We start from the raw sequence: 24,129 nt of genomic DNA, 5'->3' as shown, positions 1-24,129 counted from the left end.
TCTGTGTTTGCTCTGTGAGCCATTCTGTCTATAAAGTTGTATGAATCTAAGTCTTTATTTGAAATACTGGGTCCCCAGTCCTGTGCTAGGCTATAGAAGGAATGGGGAAGTTGAGTCAATCAATCAGTAAACATTCATTAAGTGCCTACTGTGTGCCAGGCACTGTGTAAATACCGGGGACACAAAAAGAGGCAAAGGATAGTGCCAGCCCTCAAGGAGCTTACAATCTAAGGGGAACTGAAGTCAGTGTGTTACCTCCTGAGAGCTCACAGTCTAGCTGAGAAAGACTTTTGTATGGGAAACAGTTAAATAGCGATCTAAGCCTGTGTTCAATTAAAAGCCAGATGAATGAATGGGACAGGCAGTAAGTGCTCTCAGTTGAGTTGGGAAGAAAAGACTCTGACATACAGGAAACATTAAGTGCTAAGAGTTATAGTGTAATGAAAGTGTAATAATACAAGTTCTAAGTGGAAGAGGCTGGGTTCGAGGCTCTAGCCTAGAATGAGGTAGTCAGGGAAGGCTTCTGAGGGAGACAGGTAGTCTGTGGAGAGGTGGAGAGGATAGGGAATATGTTCTAAGTGGGGGAAATAGGAAACAATTCCTCCTCCCTCCTATGATCCCCCCTCACACACATACCTCCCTCTGGGCCCCAGCAAGATTTATTCTCAATGATCTCACTGATCCCCTCCCTTCCTCCAGAGCACCTGAAAAGCTTTAGTTGTGTGACATTAGTTGGCAGAGCAGCTTAGACAGCAGGGGGGGGGGAGACCTGGGCCAGGAAGCCCCAGTAATAAAAGGACCACTTTGTATGCTGTGGGAAATGAATCAGCCACTTCAGTTTGCTGACTGTAACCCAATTGGCAGGTCCAGAAAGGCCAAAAGTAGCCCCTAACCAGAAGGAAGGGAGGGGAGAACCCCAACCTTGAGGGGAGGGGAATCCTAGGCACAGTGAACCAACATCTATGAATAGGCCTCAGAACCCAGAGGACTTAGAAACAAGGAGAGGTTGGTGTGGCTTAGAGTGTCTCTTGCACATGTGGGAAGGGGGTCTTGTCCCAGAGCCCCCACTCATAATTTATACCTATGCAACCAAAGGCACGGCAGCTTCCTCAGAAATGTGGAAACTTGGAGGCTTGTGTTCTTTTCTGACCTTCTATATCTTCCACATTATACAATTCTAATGGTTCAGTTTGCATATGGCATATAGCTAGGTGGTGTGATGGATAGGGTGCCAGGCCTGGAGTCAGGAAGACTCATCTTCCTAAGTTCAAATCCAGCTTCATACACTTACTAGCTGTGTGACCCTGGGCAAGTCACTTAACCCAGTTTGCTTCAGTTTCCTTATCTGTAAAATGAGCTAGAGAAGGAATTGGCTAACCACTCCAGTATCTTTACCAAGAGAATCCCAAATAAGATTGCAAAGAGTCAGACATGACTGAAACAACTGGACAACAACGACAAAATGGATAGATATATCTGATCCAGTATCTGCCCCACCCCTCTTCAAAGGCAATTATAATTTCTGCCTTTGGGGAACAGGAGGAGAGCCATGTTCTTCCTTTGCCTATATAAGAGGGATATTGTTGTTCTTGTAGTCTTGTCTAGCTCTTCATGATCCTATTTGGAGTTTTCTTGGCAATGATACTAGAGTGATTTACCATTTCCTTTTCCACCTCATTTTACAGATGAGAAAACTGAGGCAAACAGGGTTAAGTGACTTGCCCAGGGTCACACAGCTAGTCAGTGTCTAAGACTGGATTTGAACTCATGAAGATAAGTCTTCTCCAGGCCTGGCACTGTATCCATTGCACCACCTGAGAAGAAAGAACTATTCAACTCCTATTTTGTTCCTGTTTTCTCCTCCAATGAGAGCAACTTTTCAATTGTAAAGGACAAAAAAGAATGAAAAAAAAGACTAATATAGAATTAGAACCTAAGATAAGTAGAGAGATAATGAGAGAGCAGGTCAGCCAGCTGACATGAAGCACATGACCAAAAGAGCTGATGTGTGTGTGTGTGATTTCTGAGCCACAGTGAGTTTAGAACAGGAGAATGAATGGTTCTAAGCCTGCAGAAAGCCAGGATTTGCCTTGTTTTTTTTTTCCGAGCTTTTCACTGAGGCAATCGGGATTAAGTGACTAGCCCAGGGTCACACAGCTAGTAAGTGTCAAAGTCTGAGGTCAGATTTGAACTCAGGTCCTCCTGATTCCAAGGCTGGAGCTCTATCCACTGTGCCACCTAGATGCCCCTTTGATTTTTTTTCAAAGGAAGATAATAAAATGTGAAAACTTTGGGCCAGTGAGCTTGGCTTAAATTCCTGGTAGAATTCCAGGATGGATTATTAAAGAGATGGTTAGAGCACATCTTGAAAAGGAAGCAGTGATCCTGGCTTTGTGAAGAACAGGTTATTCCCATTAAGTTCATTGTCTTTTCTGACAGTGTTCCTGCACAGATAGATCAGAACTGTGCTATAGATATAATTTATCTAGATTTTAGCAAATCATTTGACTGTTTTCCATACTTTCCTTGTGGATGAGATATATAGTACAGTCAGGTAGTCTCAGAACTGGTTAAATGGCTCAACTCAAAAAACAGTCATTAATGGTTCTATGTCAGCTTGGAATGAGGTCTAACTCAGAGTTCCTCAGTGATCTGTCTTTGCCCCTGGGCTGTTTAACATTTTATCAGGCACCTGGATAGAGGGATGTCAGACATACCTGATGTGTCTGTTTGTTTCACTTGCCTATTTCTCTTCATTCCAAGGAAGGGTACTATGGCAGGGGATGGTATTGGGAAGTGACAATGATGTTGTTTTTTTTTAAAGCATCAATAATTTTTTTTAATGTATAGATGACATGTATCAAATCTGCAAATGGTGTGCTGATAGAAGAGCTGTCTGGAGTGTTTAGGGTGACAAAGTCAGGATCCAAGAGCTTTATAGGCCATATCTAATAAGATGAAATTTAATAGAGGTAAATGTATTTAATCTTACATCTGCGTTAAAAAAAAAATCCACTTCCTAAGTACAAGTACCTAAGTACAAGATGGGGAGGCATGGCTATATAGGAATTTGTCTGAGAAATTCCCCGGGGACTCTAGGGAACTCTAAGATCAATAAAAGTCAACAGAGATATGGCAGCCAGAAACGCTAATGTAATTCCAGGCCACATTAAGAGTGGGAAACATTCAGATCTGGGTACCACATTTGAAGAAAAACATTGATAAGCTGCAGAGTGTCCAGAGGAGGGCACCAGGATGTTGCAAGATCTTGAAATGATGCCGAATGAGAATTGACTGGGGAGCAACGGGGATGGGAAGATTTAATCTGGAGTGAGAAGATGTGTGTTGGAGGGGAACAGGCGACAGATACGATAGCTGTCTTGAAGCAGCTTATTTATTTGTTTGTTTGCTTATTTATCTATCTATCTATTTTATTTATTTATTTATTTGTTTGTTTGTTTGTTTGTTTGTGTCTTGAAGTATTTAAAAAGGAGAGGTTGACTTCTGCTTGGCTCCAATGGGCAGAACCAGGAAAAAGGAAGGGACGTTGTGCAGAAGTGACTTCAGGTGTGATGTGAGGACAAGATTCCTAACAATGAGATTGTCCGAGAGTAGAATGTGCTGCCTGGAGAAAGGGTGGATGCTCCCTCACTGGAGCTCTTGCTGAAGCTGGATGACCACTCGTTAGGGATGTTCTGGAAGAGCTCTTCTTCAGGTCTGGCTTGGATTAGATAGCCTCAGAGATGTCTTCCAGCTATGACTCTGAGTATAGGAGTGTGCTCAGACCTGGACCTTAGGAAGAATATTTGGACAGCTTGCAGCACCCTCTAGTCAGGCTCTGGCTTATGCATAGCTGTCCTTCCTTTCCCCAGGAATATCCCCACCTTCTCCTCCATATTCTACCCATCCTTCAAGGCTTACCTCTTCAGAGCAGCCTTCCTTAACTTTTTAGACTCTTAGCTCTTCTTCCTCTCTGAATTACACTGGCTACCATATTGCTTAGCACCTCACTGTTTCATGTTTGGGAATCTTGTATTTTCATTTAGACTTTGAGCACCTTGAAGGTAGCTACCATGTCTACAAGTAATGCTTAGTTGTACTTTGGGTTATTAACTGAGCTTAACTGAATGCACAGAAGTCCGGTGTCCCGAATGGTGGCAGTGATAATCTTGCCGCCCTCTGCCTTGGTTGTACCATATTTAGAGTTTAGTTTTAGGCCCATAGTTTAATTAGGACATTCCTAAGCTAGAACAAATCCCAAGGAGGGCAACTAGAAGTATGAAAGGATGGATGACTTCATGAAGATTGACAATATGAAGGCTGTCAAAGGAGAAGAATTAGGCTCCCAGGCTTTCCACTTCATCCCCCTTGTCCCCAGTCAGGTTATGAAAGCACAGATTTTCCTTGACTGACTCTCTGTAGCTTGGACACTGCCCACAGAGCCTCTTTCCCTAAATTGAAGAAAACCACAGAAAGCTCCTAGGGTATTGGGCCTCTTCATTGGTATTAGACAGTGGATTGATAATCAAACCCTTGGCCTTGGGCGTGAGGGGGGAGGAAGGAGGAGGAGGAGGAAGAAGAAGAAGAGGAAAAAAAGTGTAGGCGGCCGAGTAAGCAGAAGAGCCAACCTTAGTTCTCCTCGATCTCTGTTGGTGGTCACATCTGAAGTCACTTCCAAAAACGCCCATTGAGCATCTCTTATGAAAGGTAGCAAAGTGGTTGGACTGCTAGGTGACGTTGTAGATAGAGTGCTGGGCCTGGAATCAGGAAGACCTGAGCTCAAATTTTACCTCAGATACTAGCTGGGCAACTCAGGACAATCAAGTAACCCTGTTTACCTCAGTTTCCTCATCTGTAAAATGAGCTGGAGAAGGAAATGGCAAACCACTCCAGGATTTTTGCAAAGAACCCCCCAGATGAGGTCACAGAATCAGACCCGATTGAAACAACTCAGCAGCAGCAATAAAAATGTGGAGGGCATTCAGCTAGGCATTGGAGACAGAAAATAACAAGGGGTGTCAGAGACCTTACTAGCAGGTGAAATATGAACCCTAAGTTCCCTAAGTAAATACAAAGTGATTTCCTGGGGAGAGGGAGGAGCTAACATCTAGGCTGATTAGGAAATGGCTCTTGTAAAAAGCACCTGAACTGATCCTTGAAGTAAACTCCTGCAAAAAAAAGAGTAGTGAGAAGGATCACGGGATCATTAATTTTGCCTTGGAAAAAACCTTAGAAGTTTTCTAGTCTCATATTCTCATTTTACAGATGAAGAAACTGAGGTACAAGGAGATTGATTGACTTGCTCAGGGTTACCAGGGTAGTAGCAGAGCCAGTAATTGGCCTCAGGACTCTGGGATCAGGGCTCAAAGCCTGATGGGGAAACATTCTCATGTGGGTAGCCTCACCTGGCCTGCTAGGGGATAGGTGGGCAGTGGCATTGAGCTCAGGTGACCAGCCAAGTGTCTGGCAGCTCCCCCGAGGGCCAGGTACCTGACACCTGTGAGCTACGGAGAGAAGACAATATGAGCTGTGTCCTGCCCCATCCTGCTGAGGGGAAACAGGCTGTGCTCTGTGTGCCGGGCCAGGAAACGGGCCACTTGAGCAGGTTCCTTTTGTCTGGCTGTGAGAAACTCTCTCCTTGAGCCAGAACTGCCTGGCATGCAGGGAGTATCAGCGGGGGCCACTAACGCTGAGCAGGGTGTCTTCCCCACAACTGGGGACTCCTAGGTCTGAATGCCAGCTTTCTAGGCCAGTTCCTTGCCCAGTTCCCCGGTTTTTCTTTTGCTAGCAGCAGTCAGATGCAATGGCCTGGGTCATCTCACTGAGGTGCACACCCCTTGTGTGCCCTCTCCTTGGCTTGAGTGTCCTTGGTCCTGGGCCTGACCCCAAACTCTCCCCCAGCTCCTAGTCCTAGGGTTGATAACTTTTGGAGTGAAGACCACAGTCTATGGGATTTCTGCAGAGTTGAGAAAAGGCATTATCTCAGACCAAGCAAATAAAGCTAATCCATTGTGATGACTTCTAGTGGGATATAAACTCTTTGAGGGAAGTACTGTCCACTTTTGTGCAGTACCTAGGGCATGTTTATTGACAGTTTCCCGTGAGCCTAAGGTAGAGATCTGGGAGCTGGACTATAGCCCAACTCAACCTTCCATAGCTCCTGCCTTCCTAAGGATTAGATGAGTCTTGGAGACTTTCCAGGTTCGAGTGGTTATTCCATCAGACGACCACTTAAAACTGAGGAATGAATGAATGAGAAATTATTAAGAGCTTGCTATGTGCCTAACCCTGTGCTAAGCACTGGAGATACAGATACAGAAAGGGGATCTTTCCTGACTTTAAGAAGCTTACATTCTGATGAAAGGAGACAATAGGTATTGAGGAATGGTGGCCAGGGAAGGGGAGTTTGGTTTGCAAAGCCATGGTAATGGTGAGTGGAGCCCTAGGAAAGCTGAAGGAGCCAAATCTGCCCTGGTCAGACCTCATTCTGGCATGCTGTGTTCTATTTTGGGTACCACTTTTTGGTACATTGATCAACTGCAGTGTGCCCATACTAGAGTAACCAAATTGAAGAGCCCTTCTTATGCAAAAATCACTTTAAAGAATTGGGAATTTTAGAAAAGAGAACATGGGGTGCGAGGGGAGGACAAGAGCTAAGTATTTGAAGGACTGTTATATGAAAGAGACATTGGCCTTGTTCTGCTTCACCTCAGAGCAGAATTAGAACCATGGATGAAAGTTGTAGAGGCAGATTTTAGTTTGGGGAAGCTAGGTGGCATAGTGGAAAGAGCCCTGGGCTTGGAACCAGGAAGACCTTCCTGTGTGCCTCAGACACTTATTCACCAGGTGACCCTGGGCAAGTCACTTAGCCCTATTTGCCTCAAGTTTCCTCATCTGTAAAATGAGCTGGAGAAAGAATCAGCAAGTCACTCCAGTATCTTTGCCAAGAAAACCCCAAATGGGGCCATGAAGAGTTGGACATGACTGAACAACAACACAAATATTTTAGTTCAATCTTAAGAAAAAACAAAGTGGAATCACAAGATCATTAATTAACTTTTTTTTTTGTGAGGCACTTGGTGTTAAATGACTTGCCCAGGGTCACACAGATAGTATGTGTCATGTGTCTGAGGCCAGATTTGAATTCAGGTCTTCCTGACTCCAGGGCCAGTGCTGTATCCACTGTACCACCTAGCTGCCCCCATCAATTAACTTCTTAACAAAATACTAAAGTAGACTAATCTGCTGTGGACTCTATCACTGAAAGTGTTTATTTTGGTGGGGATGTTATAGTGTGGTCTTCTGCATGGCATAAAAGGTTCAGCTAGAGCTAGAGCAGCGCTGTCAAGTACAAACAGAACCCTTCAGTGTGTCTGTTGACTTAGAAAACCACAAATGACATTATCTGTGTTGCCTTGTACTTTGTTTTGTTAAACATTTCCCAATTACATTTTAATCTGGTTCTGGGACACTTGGGAGTTTTGCTGGCACTTGTGGCCTGTGGTCCTGGAGTTTGACACCTCCCTAGATGACCTCCCTTCCAGTTCTTATCCCTCTCCTTTCCCCTTAGGCTAGATGGATTCATGTCCCTTTTCAAAAGTCACAGATTTTCTCACTGCCAATTTTAGCTAACAAGTTTCTTCTCTACCCTACCCCTCCACCCCAAGCTTTCTTCCCCATTTCCCTTATTCCCCAAGCAGATAAGCTTTCTCTATTTTCAGTACCCTTTCCTTTAAAGGGCTTTTCACCCCCTTAAGGCTGGGGTGGGCCTAGCTTTTTATTGAAGCACTACGCTCAGAGAAGAGACTAGTGGCATATGAGAAGAGGCAGGAGGATTATGGGAAACAGGGTGGGAAGAGGCTCCTGTCTCCCTTACTGCCACCAAGGAAAGATAGGGCTGAGTAAGAGGAGGCCCTGAAGAATCAGGGTGTGGATCACAGTTCTGATCCTGCCTTTGCTGCCTGGGAGACCTGGGAAGGGTTGGGGAGTATTAGGTCAGTCCAGGAAAGAAACTTGTAGAGATGTCTGTGATATGTGGTCCTATTCCATGTTTGTGTCCCTTCCTTTGGGAAGAGTAGTCTCTGGCTACTGTCCTCCTGGGGTTCTATACCTAAATAAATCATTCTTTCCTGTCCCATCTTTTAACCAAAGCCCCAACCTGGCTTGCCCATGGCCTTGGCACTGTTGGCATGGCTTATAGGTGGTTGCATGCATGTGTGCATATGTGTTCTTACATGCATGCCTACAACAATACATACGTAATATCAATACCAAAAGCCATGTGTTCCCATTGATACCTACATGCATGTTCGTGTCATGTGTTTTATCTGTAGAAACTGTCATATTGTGTGCCTATCCAAGCCATGAGCTCACCTCCATGATGTTTTGTGTCCACATATATATCTACATTTGTGTGTTAGTATTGTCGGTCTGTCTTGTTTCCCCTTTAGACGGAAAGCACAGTGCCTTGTGCCACCGGGCTCTCAGTGGATATGGCTGATGTGACGGTTGGTGAGATTGGCCTCTTGAAAATGGGGGCAGGGAGCTCAATCTTGGTGCCAGCTCCTGCTTCAGGGAATCCTTCCTCAAGGAAGCAGAAGATGGGACAGCTAGGGGAGCATCCAGGGTGTGGCCCGAGGGGCTGCTGGAGCTGTCAGGGCTCAGGGAAAGGGTACCACTTACTCTGAGGAAGACCAAGGGAGGCAGCCTGCAGGGAGGGCTGGAAAGAGTTCTGGTCTGGGAGTCAGGAGTCCCCGTTCTACTCACATATCTGGCACTAACTCAATGTGTGTGTGAGGTATCTGACAAATTACTTCTCACTGGGCCTTGGTTTTCTTACATGTAAAATGTGTGTGTGTGTGTGTGTGTGTGTGTGTGTGTGTGTGTGTGCGCGCGCGCATTGGTGTGGGGGAAGGAGTTGGACAAAGTGACCTCTAAGATCCCTTCTGATTTGAAAATTTTTTCTTAGGAGTCAAAAGTCCTGGGCTCTAGTCCTTGTTCTTGACTCACTATATCATATCATTTAATCTAAGCCTCAGTTTCCCACATCTATAAAATGGGGAGAGTTGGATTAGATAACCTCTGAGGTTCTTTCCAGCTCTGTTACTCTAGAATTATAAGGTCGGGGGAAAGGGAACAGTCCCAAAGGAGGATTGTCTTTAAATACGTTTCCCAGGCTGAGGCAGCAGGGGCCTCCTCCGCCCAGGGCATGCTCAGCCCTAGGGTAAGCCAGGGGCCCTGTCCAAGGCCTGAAGGGGTGAGAGGAGGTGAGGCAGCCATGCCGGGCAGTGGCCCCAGCGAGAGGATGACCTGGCCAGGGCCGGCCCTTCCCCCGGCCGTCCCAACCCGCCCTTTCTCCTCAGCCGCGGCACCCATCCTACCCCTCACCAGGACCCGCAGCCTCATGGCCATGTCCCTGCCTGGGAGCAGAAGGCCCTCCACTGGATCTCGCAGGTAAGTTACCCTTTCCTCCCTATGCCCTGCAGACTTGGGGGCTGAGAGGGAGGGCCTTGTATGAATCTTTACCAGTGCTGGCCGCTGGTCTCTGTCTCTCTTTTGTCTTTCTCTGTCTCTGTCTTTTGCCCCCTGTTTCTGACTCTCCCTCCCTCTCTCTATATCTCCCCATCTCTGTGTCTCTACGGTTTCTGCCTTCTGTCTCCTTCCTTCATTCTCTGCCCCTCTGTTTCCCTTCCTCCCTTTCCCTCTGTCTCTCCTGTTTGTTTTCTACCTCTTGATCTCTCCTTCCCCATCTCTCCCTCACTGACTCTGTTTGTTTCTCTCTCTGTCTCTCTCCTTCTGTCTCCCCCTCATCTCTCCTTTTCTGTTTCCCTTCCCTCCCTTTCTCTTCCCTGCCCCACTGTCTGTGTTTCTTTCCTTCTTTCTGTCTCCTGTCTCCATCTTTATCCTATATCTGTCTTTCTTGTCTGTCTCCTTCCCCTCTTTCTCTCCTGCTGCCCTCCCTCTTTGTCTTTCTCTCTCTGTTTCTCTCCCTCTCTTTTTTCTCTTTCTGTTTTACCCTCCCCGCCGAAAGCTAGAGTGAATGTTGGCCTGGTGATCACATCTGGTTCCTCTGGATTACAAAATGCAGAGTGTCTAGAAGGGGTCCTTGGAGATCCCCATGCTGAAAGAGAGCAGGCCTGACTAAGGCGATCTGAGTTCGAGTCCTAGCTCTGCACTGCATTCACTATGTGACCTTGGATGGCACATCCTCTCTCTGGGTCTTAATTTTCCCCATCTGTGAAATGGAGGAGTTGGATTAAATGTTGATGATAATAATAGTAATAACTGCTATTTATATGACACTGAAGGGCTGAGAGAATGCCTTACATACACTATTTCAATCTATCCTCACAATTCTGTTGGGTTGATAGTATGAGTATCATTAATATTCCCATCTTACAGAAGGGGAACTAGAGGCCCCAAAAAAATAGACCTTTGAACAATGTCATGTGGATAAATGAAATATTGGATGTGAAAATGCTTTGAAATGTCTAAAGCAGCACATAGCTGTGAGGGATGCATTGTCACTGAAGGGGCGTCCTGTCTTTGGCTTATAATAACTAGGACCCCATAGATGTATTATCTCCTTATGTCCTTTCCCACACCACACACATGCACACGTGCTCACGTGCGTGCACACACACACATGCAAGCACGCACACACACACACACACACACACCACACACCCTTATTTATGTTTTCTTCTTCCTCTTTTTTCTGCTTCCCTTATCATAGGAATCTCTTACTGGTCTCTTGGCCTTCTTAGAGAGCTCTTTTCTCAGCTCTGCGGGGACATTGGATGTTAGGGACCATTCTTAGCAGTGACTTTGAGCAGAATACCACTCAATTACGCTGGAGGCAGGTTTTCTTGCTCTGCCATTTGTTGGCTGTGTGACCTTGGGCATGTCACTTCTCTCTGAGCCAGTTTCCCCATCGGAGAAATGAGAGGGTTGGATTAGATGATCCCTGAGGCTCTTCTAAGCACTGATACACCACAGCCTTTCTCTGTTTCTGTGATGGGAACAAGGTAGGGCTGGCTCTGTGTGAGGAGAAATGGCCTTGGGGGAACTATGAGGCCTGGCCTCCGCTTTGTCTTCCACCTTGACTTCGATTTCCACTGTCTGTTCTGTCACCCCTGTCTATATATCCCCCATGATCGCCCCACAGCCGGGGGCTGTATGGACGAAATGGGCTGGCCGTGTTCTCTCAATGTTCACCATCCTCTGACACCCAGCTCGGGCCTCCACCTCTTCTTCCTGCCTCCAGGCGTACCTCACCCCCTGTCAGCATGCGGGATACCTATGGTACCTCCTCACTCAGCAGCAGCAGCAACTCTGGCTCCTATAAGGGCAGTGACAGCAGCCCCACACCAAGGTAACTGCCCCCACCTCACTGTCCCTTCCTCATCCTGGGCCTTGTCACCCTGGCTGTGGGTAACCTAGCCTTCTCTTCATTCATCTACCACTATGCAGCTGTGTGACCCTGGGCAAGTCCTTTCCTCTCTCTGAGCCTTTATTTCTCTTTCTGTAAAATGCAGATAATAATGCCCTCTCTAGAGAGCTATGGAAGCCCAAATTAAATAATTGTTACACAGTGGAGAGAATTGGGTTCTTAAGAAAAGCAGAGCCCAGAAAACCTGGAACCAGGTGACATGAGGTCCTGGTTTGGGGGGATCATTTAGGGGTGAGTATTGGGTGACCTGGAGAGGCTCATTCTCTTGTGCATCATACACATGGGCCCCTGCCCCTTCCCCTGGTGGGGTTGGAACCCTGGTCCAGGCATGAGAACATGTTATCCATGGACCGTTGGGCACAAGCTTCTTGGCATCCACATACCTACCCTCCCCCATCACCTTGATTGGCATTGAGGTGCTGGGGTCAGGTGCCCATTGCCAGCTGATTCATGTGTACATGTACCTGTAACCTGTGTGTGCATGTGCATCTCAGTATACATGCATACATGTGTGTGAATGGGTAGGTGTGTGTGAGCTATGTGTACATCTCTTTATCTGTGTTTATTTGTGCATGTTTGTGCGTGTGTCTGTATGCATATGATTAGGTACGTGTGCGTGGAGGTATATTCAGGTGAGTTTGTGCACGTGCGTATGTTATGAATTGTGGTGAAGGTGGCCATGATGTGGGAGGAGTCTGATACCACCCACACACTCAGTTCCCTCCTCGGGTTCCACCTCCATGGTAGCACAAGTATCACTGTCCCCATTTACACAAGAGGAAACTGAAGCTCTGAGAGGAGAAGTTATCTTCCCAAAGTCACACAGCTTGTAGATGGGGAGTTATGTCCTCTATAGTGGTGGTGGAGGAGGGGGTAATGATGATGAAGAACTGTGCTTGACCCCCGGGCACAATGGCAGACCCTCCAGAACATCCATCAGCTCTGGAGATAGGGTTGACAAAATGGAGAAGCAGCCAGTGACCCACCACCCCATCTTCCAGGCGTTCGATGAAGTACACCCTGTGTAGCGATAATCATGGCATCAAGCCTCCCACCCCAGAGCAGTACCTGACGCCCCTGCAGCAGAAAGAGGTCTGCATCCGGCACCTGAGGGCTCGGCTCAAAGACACACAGGATCGACTTCAGGACAGGTGAGCAGGTGCCATGAGGCGGGGCCCGAGGCACTGGGGCCTATCTCCTTGCCCACTCTCTTATGGGTGCTAGAAGCAGTAGCGGCCTTTGGGGCCAACAGAAGTATGTGGGGACCCTCTAGGCTTTCACCTCCATTCTTCCATTCATTCATTCATTACTACAAGTAAGCACCTACTCTATGGAGGGCCAGGGCAGAGGAGAGATTAAAAAGAGATGATTAAAACAAGGTCCCTGCCCTTATGGAGATGGATGCAGTGTAGTAGGGGAGAGAAAACATGGACATAGGTGAGTGCAATGCAGATTAGATTTTATAATGCACATTATATGCAAGGTGATGAAGGGGATGTTTAGTCCAGGAACATGATAGCAGCTGCTTCAGCTCTCTAGAGGGCTCTCACAGGATGAAGACTGAATCTACTTGTCCTCAGAGAACAACATAGGAGCAATGGGTGGATTTAGAAAGAGAAAGCTTTTTTGCTCAATGTGAGAAAAGCCATTCTAATCATGAGAGCCATCCAAAGCAATTGCCTTGGGAGGTTAGGGATTCTCCAGCATTGGAGGTCTTCAGAATGGGGGGAGGGAGGAATTTGAGGCAGAGTAGGGAGGGATATTTTAGACTTTAACTCCAGGGATCAGGAAGGCCTTCTTTAGGGAGAAGAAGGAGAATGATTCTGAACCTGGGAATCATTGTGAGCAAAATCAGGAAGCTGAGAAAGTGCAGGGTGCTTTCCAAGGAGGATGTAAGTCTGGTTTGAATGAAGCTTCCATTCTTCCTTATCTCTCCAATCCTAGGAAGCAGATCAAGTGAGCCAAGTTACCCATGCTAGGCAGTGACCAGAGCCTCATTCCCTCCCCCACAATCCTCTAGTCCCTTTCGCTTAGTCCCTCTGGGCACCTAAGCCCCAGTCCCATTTCCCCCTTTTTAAGTTGGATACTGTTATTCTCCCTTCCTTGTGTGATGCCTCTGACTGCCTCTTTTGTCCCCAACCCTCTCTCCACCTCTCTATCTTTTCTTCAAATCACCAAGCGTTTCTGTCTGTGCAGGGGCCTGTGAGTAGAACCAGAGAGTCAGGTGTAAGACTGAGCAGACATAAAGATGGCCAGGAGATGGTGCTGGGGTTTCCTCCCTGGCCTCCTCTGCTTCAGTGGGGAACTTGGGAGGTTTCCACTAACTACCGTTGGATCTTATTCTGTGTCTGTACTATCTCCTCAGTCCTCGCGAGAGCCGGCTTATCTTTACCCTTTATTTCTTTAAAACTCAGTCGTATGATCAGGTCCCAGAGCCATCTTTGACTGGAAGGAACTTTCTAATTATTTGAAGTTTTCTTCTCTGAAGTGTCATGGCTCCATCTGGGGATCTGGTGACTTATTTCTGGGTCCCCTAATGGGACACTGGAAAGAGCATAACCTCTTGAGTCAAAAGACCTGGGTTCAAATCCCAGTTCTGCTCCATACTATCCACATAACATTGAGCAAGGCACTTAACCTTTGAGATTTGGTTTTCTCATCTGTAAAAATGAGACAACTGGATTAAATAATAATAATAATAATGTCACATTTCTATAGCAGCCACTATGTGCCAGGAACTTTACAAATATTACCTTTTATCCTCACAACAATCTTGGGAGGTAGCTTCTGTTGTTATTACCATTTTATAGTTGAAGAAACTGAGGCAAACAGGTAAAGTGACTTGCTTAGGGTCACCCTGCTAATAAGTGTCTATGGCTGGGTTTGAACTCAAGTCTTCCTGACGACAAGCCTAGCACCCTGTACCACCTACCTACCACATGATTAGGTGACCTTAGAGGTTCCTTTCAAGTCTAAATCTGTATTTCTTTGATTCTTCCATTAACACCAACAGCTCGTATGGAAATGGTTCTTTATACTTTATAATCATCATTGTCATCATGGCTAACATTTATATAACACTTAGTATGTGCCAGACACCGTGCTAAGTGCTTTAGAATTACTATTTCATCTGATCCTCACAACACCCTGGGGAGTAGATGCTATCATTATCCTCATTTTACATTTGAAGAAACTGAGGCAAATAGAGGTTGAATGACTTGTCTGGGATCACACAGCTAATAAATGCCTGTGATTGGATTTGAACTCAAGTCTTCCTGACTCCTGGCACCACCAAGCTACCATCTGACTAAGCAGCCTTGGAGGTCCTCTTGGGTCTAAATCTGTATTCCTATGGTTCTTCCAGTAGCAGCAGCAGCAGCTCATTTGGAAATGGTGCTTTATAGTGTATTTTAGGAGTTAAAGCTGGGAAGGACCTTAGAAAATGTCTAGTTCAACTCTTATTTTACAGATGAGGAAGCCGAGGCCCAGAGCAGGGAAATGACTCATCCAAGGTCACACAGCTAATAAGGGACAGGGTTAGCAATTGACCTCAGCCTTTCTGACTCCCAAGTCCAGTGGTCCTTCCATTGTAACACACCACAGTCCTGGCCAAACAATAAATATCAACCTGTAGGCGTCTGGTGCCATACCCCAAAAATGATGGCATCCCAGATTTTGAACAGGCTCAGAGATAAGTAGTGCACAGGTTATTATTATCCCCATTTGCAGATAAGGTAACTGAGGCTTACGATGTGGAAGCAGCTTGTGTCAGAGCTAAGGCAGTCTTCAGCTCAGGACCGAGGTTCCTTCCACTCTTTTTGTGGATGATGTTTGAGGCTCATGTCCTATTCCCTCTTAAACTCGTCTAGTCTCTTCCCTTCTCAAGTACTTTAAAAAAAAAACCTGCGATGGCTAAAGAAGAAAACATAAGACTTTGCCTGTCACCCTCCTCTGTATTCTTTTCTCTTGTCATGAAGAAAAATGCCTAGACTTTTAGGAAGTAATACTAATACCTGATATTTATGTAAAGCTTTGCAAAGTGCCATGCATATCTCATTTAAGCCTCACAGCAACCCTGTGATGCAGGCATTACGTACATTATTACCCCCATTTTACAGATGAGGAAACTAAGGCTCAGAAGTTAAGTGATTTGCCCAAGATCACACAGCTAGTAAGTGTTGGAGGCAAGATCTGAACCCAGGTCTCCCTGACTCCAAGTTCAGTACTCTATTCACTATGCCATGCTAATTAGAGCAAATAACTTTCCACTCTATTTTTAAGAATTCAATTCAACAGGCATTATTAAGTGCTTACCATATACAAGGAACCAACTAATTAGTGGGGATGCTGAGACAAAAACAAAAGTCTTTACCCCCAGGGAGCTTGAACTTACTGGGCATGCTATGAAGTAAGTTAAGAAATAATTTCAGGATGGGGAGAGTCGTCAGTGGTGGGGGCACTCAGCAGAGGCCTTGTGTGGGAGACAGCACCTGAGCTGAGCCTTAAGAGATGCTAAGGATTCTAAGGAGTAATTTTGATGATGGAATAGGGATAGCCTGGGGAAAAAAACCTGGCAATAGGAGATGGACTGCTCTGTTAGGGGAGCCACAAATATGCCAGAGAAGAGAGAGGCCTTCCGCCTGCCAAGAGGTAGGGGTATCGTCCTCTGCCAGTCATGAATTTAGGCATGACTCTCCCGTAGTTGTTCTTTGTACCTCTGCCTATATGCATCGAGGTGACAATAAGGGCTTGAGGGTTGTGCCCATGGAACTCAAACTCTGGGTGGGTCCTCTTGCCTGGAAAGGTTTTGAGTCCAGTCATGGTAATGACAGGATGTCAGTCATGTAAGGCCTAGCCTTGCTAAGTTCAGAGACTCTCACTCCCACAACTAGCCCTAAGGGCTGACCACTGTGACCACAACAGCTCATGATACTGGCCCCTGGGGCGTGGAGGAGTTGTGATCTGCGTATCAGGCACCATGGGAGTGGAAATTATAAACCTTTGGAAGTATGTACCTATGAAAAGAATTCTTTTAAAGTCTGCCTCAGTTAAAAAGGCCCATATCCCTTTCCTCCAAACAGCTTTTTAAAAACCATTTTTAAACAAAAACATATTAAGGTTTTAACACAGACATGTAAAAGTACCTTGAACACAGTAGAAGTTTACAAAGTGTTTGTTTGATTGAGAAACAATTGTATGATGTCATTTCTAAAAGGACTGGAGGGGAAGCATGTTCTTTATGTTCTCAGTTCCCTTGGTCATCTATGACAGAAACTAGGTCTCTTAGGAGATCATCTTCACCTTTTTTCCATTTAGACAAGTGCCCATTTACCCTGACTTTTTGTTTCCTGTCTCTAAGACAGATTCCTGGGTATGATAACAAAGTACCTGTTCCCAATCCCATGAGAATGTTGTGCTTTTTTTTTTTTAATAGCCTTTGTTACTGTTGGGTTTTTGATGACCTGACTGGTTGCTTGGATCTTGGGATCCCAGAAAAAAAAAAGTGTAGATATGGGGTAGGAACACAGCAAATATAAATGTATTGTTAACCCTCCTGCTCAATCCCATTGTTTAATTTGGCACACGTAATATGCCCTGTGTTCCTATTGCCTACATCCAGACCCATCTATCACATCATCTTCATGCTGTAGTCTGAGAACGTCCTTGATGGATGTAGGTCAGTCTGCTAGATAAACATTTCCCAAACCATTTCCCATGGAGCCCTCATGGTGGTGTGTGCCATTTGGATAAGGATTCTCTAAGATACTTTTGATGACAGCAAAGGCTGGTGGGAGTTAGGAATAGGACCCGCTCAGGCATGAAAAGTTAGCAGCGTCAGCCATGGGGCAGCATTTCTGGTTTCAGGTTTCCCTTGTTTGGCCCAATGAGCAAGAGGGGCCCTTTAGTGTACCTCAGTTACATCTCCACCCACCTTGTACCTCAGCCCCATCCTTTCCTTCTTGACACTGGCTCCCAATCCCCATGCCCATTACACATACCTTCCAGTGTCCTCTTCACCCTCCATTTCTGACACACATCATGGACTCCAACATCCTATGTCTGGCAAACAAACACCACCAACTTCTTCTAAACAGTGCCCTCTACTCTTTTTCTTACACTTCCTAATTTTCCCAATCCCTCTTTACGCCAGGAGCATTCCAATCCTCAGGCTACCCAGCCCAGCATTTTTCAGTCTCTCAATATATTAGGCTCCAAAATATCCTTTGGCCCAATAAGTTTGGGAAATACTGGAATAGGGAATTTCTGAGCAAATTCATGAACAAAGGCATGGGGGTAGTAAGATGCAGGCCGTGTTCAAGTAGCAAAGAGTAAGTAATATAGTTTGAAAGGAATATGGAGTGTGTGGAGAAGAATAATGTGAAATTAGGCTAGACAAGTAGGTTGAAGTCAGATTGTAGGGGGTCATTGAACATCAGGCAAAGAAATCCAAAGTTTACTCAGTTGGCAGAAATGAGCCACTGATGATTTTTGAGCAGAGGAGTGATGTGACTAGATCAGTATATAAGACTATTCTGACAGTGGTGTAAAGGATAGATTGAAGGGGGGAGACAGTAGAAGCAGGAAGATCTGCCTCCTTAGGAAGTTGGTGTTAATGAGGAGCCAAACCAGGGTGGTAACTATGGGAATAGTCATGGAGACTTGGCTCCAGGACCTGAGGATGGCTTGGAGAAGTTCTTCTGGAAGTAGAATTGACAGGAAGAGAAGGGAAGTAGAGCAGGTGATGGGGATGGATTAGGTAAGAGACAGAAGGAGGAGGGAAAAGTCAAAAGATAAAAGAGAAAGTTAAGAACATGAGAGTTTAAGTAAACGATGGGGCCATAGACAGAAGTTGATCCAGAAGGTCAAACATATTTCAGGGAAAAGATAATAAATAAAAGTTCTGTCTTTAAGTAGGGAGGATTTCTGCAGCCTGAACACTATTCTTGGCCTGGAAAAGATAAGTAGGAACTCCAGAAAGATTTCCTCGATTCTGTCCAAGTTATTAGCAACCAAAAAAAGCTACTGTCCCCCTACCCCCAAACCTTTAATCAGTCAAGAGCCCTGCTTGGGCCTTTATTACCTTTTCTGGATCTAGATCCATGGCCAAGTTCAGGTGGGGTGAGTATGTCACCCTTCTCCTTCCCCCACTCCCCAATGTGCCTACAGGGATTCAGAGATCGATGACCTGAAGACTCAGCTGTCTCGTATGCAAGAGGATTGGATTGAGGAAGAATGCCACCGGGTGGAGGCCCAGCTGGCTCTCAAGGAGGCCCGTAAGGAGATCCGGCAGCTCAAGCAGGTGATTGACACAGTCAAGAACAACCTCATAGACAAAGACAAGGGGCTGCAGAAGTACTTTGTTGACATTAACATCCAGAACAAGAAGTTGGAGACCTTGTTGCATAGCATGGAGGTGGCCCAGAATGGGACCGTCAAAGAGGATGGGGCTGGGGGGTCCTCAGGGGGCTCTCCTGCCCGATCCCTAACCCGAAGCTCCACCTACACCAAACTGAGTGACCAGGCCCCTGGAGATCGCAATGCTGACCTTCAGAGTGCGTCCACGGAAGAGGTGGGGGACAGTGGCTTTGCAGCTGCTGATGACACTCTGAGCCGGACGGAACTGTTGGAGGCAAGCAGCCTGCTCTCTTCCGGGGTGGACTGTGGCCCGGATGAAGGCTCCCTGCAGAGTTCCTTCACCTTGGGCTCCCGACTTCCAACCAGCTCCACCTATGAGAAGCTGCTGGGAGGCAGCGGTGGGGGTGTGGAGGCTGGCGTACAGGCCAGCTGCATGCAAGAGCGGGCCATCCAGACAGACTTCGTGCACTACCAGCCTGACCTGGACACTATCCTGGAGAAAGTGATGAAGTCACAGGCCTGTGGGCTGGCCAGCCCTGACCCTAGCCCAGCCTGGGCCCCAGCCCCAGATGTGGAGGACGGAGGGGCTGGCATAGAAATGTCCTCAGGCTTCCCAGGGCCCATGGACCTGATACCAGCTGACCCTAATTCAGCGGTGGTGGTGACAGTAGGAGAGGAGCCCGTGATGGCTCCAGTGACCCAAGGGCCTTCCCCACATGTGCCCAGTCTCAACCCATCGGTGAGCATCGCCTGCCCTGTGGACGAAGAGGCTGGCGAGGTAGCACCCGAGCCTAAAAGCTACTGGAGCCGCCACTTCATTGTGGATCTCCTGGCAGTGGTGGTGCCCGCGGTGCCAACAGTGGCCTGGCTGTGCCGGTCCCAGCGGCGCCAAGGCCAGCCCATATACAATATCAGCTCCCTGCTTCGGGGATGCTGCACTGTGGCCTTGCACTCCATCCGCAAGATTAGTTGCCGTTCCGTGAGCACTTCGGGGCCTGTGGGTACTGGGGGCAGCTCCCAGCTGTGACTGGCCGCCCACCCCCGGGAACCAGGCACGTCCTGGTCTGACCACTGATTGTAGGTCTTTCTCTTTCCCCCTCTCTCACACACACACACTCACACTCACATGTGCACGGAGTGTCATCATCTTAATTTATTTAGCTTTTCCAAAATAGGGAGGCCATAGTCTGGGCAGGCCAGGATAGCCTGGGGATGTCTGAAGTTCTACAGGTGACTGCTACTCTGGCCTCTCTGGGGGTGCCACTTCTATGGCATAGGGTAAGAGGGGGATGAGATAGATCTGACTTAAGCTGGGATATTGCCAACTTCTGTCATTAGAAGGAAGATTCCCATTGAAAGAAGAGGGCAAAGGACTTCAGCTTCTGTTTTCCTTTCCATAATGCTTGCCTCTGTCTGCCATCCCAACTGCTCCTGTCCAGTCGACATTCTCCCTACGCAGTTCTGCATTTGTTTTTTTGAGTAAGCTGGCTGGTCCTTGATGTTCATGGGACTACCTTCTTAGTCCTTTCTCCCTTGACCGTTAGGTCAGTATTATTGCTTCCAGTGGAGGAAATGACTCGCCCAAGGTAACATGGCATAGGGATTGGAATTGCTGGAGAATGGGAACACATGGCTTTTATCTCTTTGCCTTCATAGGCAACCCAGGCTGGTTCTGGGAATGAATGGTGGGGGGAAAGGGAAGTAATGACTGAAACTGCCCTGACATTTCTGATCACTGGGTGGGTGGGTGCAGAGCCAGGAAAAGAGGAAGGAGAGAAATAAATGGGGGAGGGTCAGCAGAAGGAAATGTGGGGCCTGGCTGGCTTTCCCGGATGCACCCCTCTTGCGTTGATTGGTAGGTTGGCTCACTGAACCTGTTCTCAGCCTTGAGGATGGGAGGCGGCTCCCCCAGGGCCCAGGTCACCATGGGAACAAATTACCGCTCCATCTAACTAATGTCCTGAACCCCTTTCTACCTTGCCCTAATGCTTCTGCAAATTAGAATGGGCAACGTTGAGATTGTCCTTCTGAGTATGCAGCTGCTCCTGGGAGATCTAGCGGACGCTTTCCATCTCACAAGCTGTATTGAAAGGTGCTGAGGGGTCCCCACAGGAATTGAGAAGCCAGTGGCACCCCCAAGCCATTCTGAAATCATTTTGCACTATGTCCCCTTTGTAATAACAATATTTTCTCAGGGGAGGTGGTTGGATCAAGCTTCACCAAGATGCCAGGCCCATGGAGGGAGGGAGAGAGGGACTTGCCATTAGCTGGCTCTCTTCCTTCTGGAGGTTGGCGGGGGGGGGGCGAGGTGGAAGCTTGTATCCTAGGATGGCCAAATCCCAGTGTGTCTGGATCTAAGGGAGAGGAGAGGTGGAAGAGAAGGGCCCCAACCCATGCCTTTATGCCTCTGGCTGAAAATTCCTCAGTGCAGTAAGCCAGGGGTTAGGATAAAGAAGCCATGTTTTACCAGCCACCCCTGCACGGAGCATGTGGATGGAGAACTTGCTGAGGGGTAGGGTGGAGTGAGCGCAAACGTGCTCACCAGCCAGATCCTGCTGCATCTCCCTCACACTCATACATGTGTACACACATACACTTACAAATGCACACATACACATGCTCCAGGTAGGGACCAGAGTCACCAACACCTCCCTATCTCTGAGCACCAGCTTCTTCAGTGAAGCAGCTGACACTGTTTTTCTTTTAAAAACAACCCACTCGTGTTCAGTCTCATAATTGATTTTGTCTCCCAGCCCAGAACGCTTGGAACACCTCTGAGGGGTTAGGAAAGGTCCCCTTGATGCTCTATCCTATAGGCCTGTAATTTTCTTTTTTAAGACCTGAAGCCTAGTCTTTGAGGACTAGGTCCCTGCACACGGCTTGGGCTGTTCGGCAGCTTGAATCTGTTCACCACCTTTGCTTGAAATGGCTTCTCACGTGCCCGTCCATGCTCTGTCTCCTCAGACTGGAAAGCTTCCTTCCGCATGTGCAGGGGGATCGGTCCCACTCTCCCCCAGCTTAGCTGTGTGCCTCCCCAATCCACAGAGGCAGGCGGGCATTTCTACCCATCGATCCTTTCTAGTGGACCCCCTCTGCAGAGGCCCAAACCTGAGGGTTAGCATCTGGGTCAAGATTACCTGGGAAGTGGCGGGGAGGGAGGCCTCCCTTTGCACACTGGAATGGGATGTGTCTGCAATCTGGTGATGAGGGGCCTGTTGAAACCTGATCTCAAGTGCAAAGGCCACTGGTTCTAGGATCTAAGCCTCATGTGCAATGTATTTGTGGATCTGTGTAAGCATCTCATTAGACTATCCAAAGCTTTGCTGAGAAAATAAATGTATGATTATATTTGAAAAGAGAAAATCGATATATTTTTCAAAACCAGAACTTCACTGAGCTATAGGGGCTCAGCTACTGTCTCTTGCTGTCCTGTAACTCCTTGATCCCATCCACAGGCTGTTGTAAATGATAAGGGTCCAACCTGATCTTTTGCTGCCAAATCAACCCTATTCCTTCCTCGCTATAGGACTCTGACCTAGGAAGGCCCCAGCCTCTGGTGTTACCTTTGCATGGATGTGCCCTGCATCTGGGGATGTACTTGCTCTTAGCCACCACAGAGAGAGCCCTGTGGATGTAACAGCTTGGGCAAATTCAGATTTGTGGGAACTCTGTGAAAGCCCATGGAGATTCCTATCCCCTGAGATGTGTCTTTTCAGTGGAAATTCCACAGGAAAGCTTTGATGTTTTTGGTCAAGACGTTTTTTTAGGGGAATCTCCCTGATCCTGAGGGATCTGTGTGCCATGTGATGGCGACCAAGGTTGGTGTCACCATGTGCATTGCAGGCAGGTTGCAAGGTGACAAAGAAGGTGGGTAGCCCCTTTACAATCAACATTTATGCTGGGCATCAGAATGGGACTGAATTTTATGCCTATAAAACCAGAAGCTGCTGACCCAATCTCCCTGTCCCTAGTCTGGGATCATCTCAGCTCCCCAGAGAGGTAGCTGGGGGACCCAGGCACTTCCCACAGAACTAAGGGATGATAATTGACTGAATCTGTCAGGGTCAGTGGGACCCTTTGCTAGCTCATCAGGAGGCAGGGACCCCCCCATCCCCTAAAATGCACACACTTGCTTGTTTGTTGTGTGCCTATGTGTTTGTGAAGTGTAACCTAAGACTATGCAATGAGTTCAGTGCTGTCTGCCCTGGGGTGGGAATAGGGCAAAGAGAGTTTCCTCATCCATGAAGTCACCTGCTCAGGGCTCAAGGCAGGTGGATCAGTGATTGTTGCAGACCCCAGGCATCATCTGGAGCCCTCTGTTCTGACTATGCAAGGGGCACTGAGGGGCCTGGAAGGTGGTGCTCCACTTTCCAGGGGGATGGGAAGATTGGGGCTCAAATGGCTCCATGCCCTGCCTCCACCCCAGAAACTGTTGGTTTGTATTAAGCTCCCTTCCCACCCTTTTACTTCCCATGCCATAAGCTTTTAAGTGTCATTCTGGGTTGAGCCCTGGAAGTTTGAGAGGCTCCAGGCCTGCTGAGAGACTTAAAAGAAGGCTCACCCCAGCTTAGACAGAGAGCAGAGTAATACCCCTCAGCCCCACCCTACTCCATAACTCAGGATCTTCTCTCCCACCCCCACCCCCAAACCTCTTCTAGCAGCCCTTGGCTCCCCAGTTAGCTGCCTGCAGTGGGCAGTCTGTCTCAGGAGCTGAGCCTGGCTGTAGCAGGAGCAACCCCAGCTCCCCCATGATCAGAATCCAGCTCTAGGCTGCTGTCCTGGGTCTCATCTTTGCTATTACCCAAACCCGGTAAGTTAGAGCCTCCTGCCATCTTGACCTGCATCTGTGGTTGCTTGTTTTGCTTACAAAGATCTTGGGGCCTCAAAAGTGGAATTTAAGACAATGGCTCCTAAGGGGATAACTTAGCTCTTCACTAGAATGCTCTTGCCTCCCGACTGCATACCCTGGCATCTCATCATATTGGTCAGAGGGTGTGGATTGGCTTTCTCTGCAACAACTCCCTGGCTCCCTTTTCATCTGCCTACCCAGGGAAGGAAATCAGAGCTGTGGGAGACAAGAATTCCTGGAAGGTAAACCAAGGGTGTGTCTAAGTACAAGGGCTATACCAGTGTGTGTGTGTGGGGGGGAAGTGGGAAATTTTTTTTGGAGGGGAAGATGGTTGTTGATAGGAAGCAAGGTGGTCAGTATGAGGCCTCTCCTGTCTCATCTCCTTTATCTCTGGTCTTTCATTCATGTGGTTGGAACTGCAGCTGAACCAAGCAGTTCTGTATTAAAGCATGAAAGCCACACCCCCAGTGTC

The 24,129-nt window shown here is 47.4% G+C and overlaps 1 protein-coding gene across 3 annotated transcripts in view; it reads left to right on the top strand.

The window, feature by feature from the left end:
• SNPH (syntaphilin) overlaps positions 1 to 24,118 on the top strand; it is a 43,339-nt gene extending 19,221 nt beyond the window's left edge. Inside the window, exons 3-6 of one of the 3 annotated variants that reach the window (XM_078150186.1) lie at positions 9,363 to 9,453; positions 11,267 to 11,374; positions 12,454 to 12,603; positions 18,620 to 24,118. In XM_078150186.1, the coding sequence (XP_078006312.1) occupies positions 9,404 to 9,453; positions 11,267 to 11,374; positions 12,454 to 12,603; positions 18,620 to 19,835 (1,524 nt within the window). In that variant the 5' untranslated portion in view covers positions 9,363 to 9,403 and the 3' untranslated portion in view covers positions 19,836 to 24,118. Of the gene's footprint in view, positions 1 to 9,175; positions 9,454 to 11,266; positions 11,375 to 12,453; positions 12,604 to 18,619 lie in introns of all 3 variants that reach the window. The other 2 variants (XM_078150187.1, XM_078150185.1) reach the window with 2 other exon arrangements.
• The last annotated feature ends 11 nt before the right edge of the window (positions 24,119 to 24,129 follow it).

The sequence above is a fragment of the Phascolarctos cinereus genome, unplaced genomic scaffold (genome assembly GCF_003287225.1).
Source record: "Phascolarctos cinereus isolate Bilbo 61053 unplaced genomic scaffold, phaCin_HiC Scaffold_2;HRSCAF=192, whole genome shotgun sequence".
Taxonomy (NCBI): domain Eukaryota; kingdom Metazoa; phylum Chordata; class Mammalia; order Diprotodontia; family Phascolarctidae; genus Phascolarctos; species Phascolarctos cinereus.
This window is presented reverse-complemented; position numbering and strand designations above follow the sequence as displayed.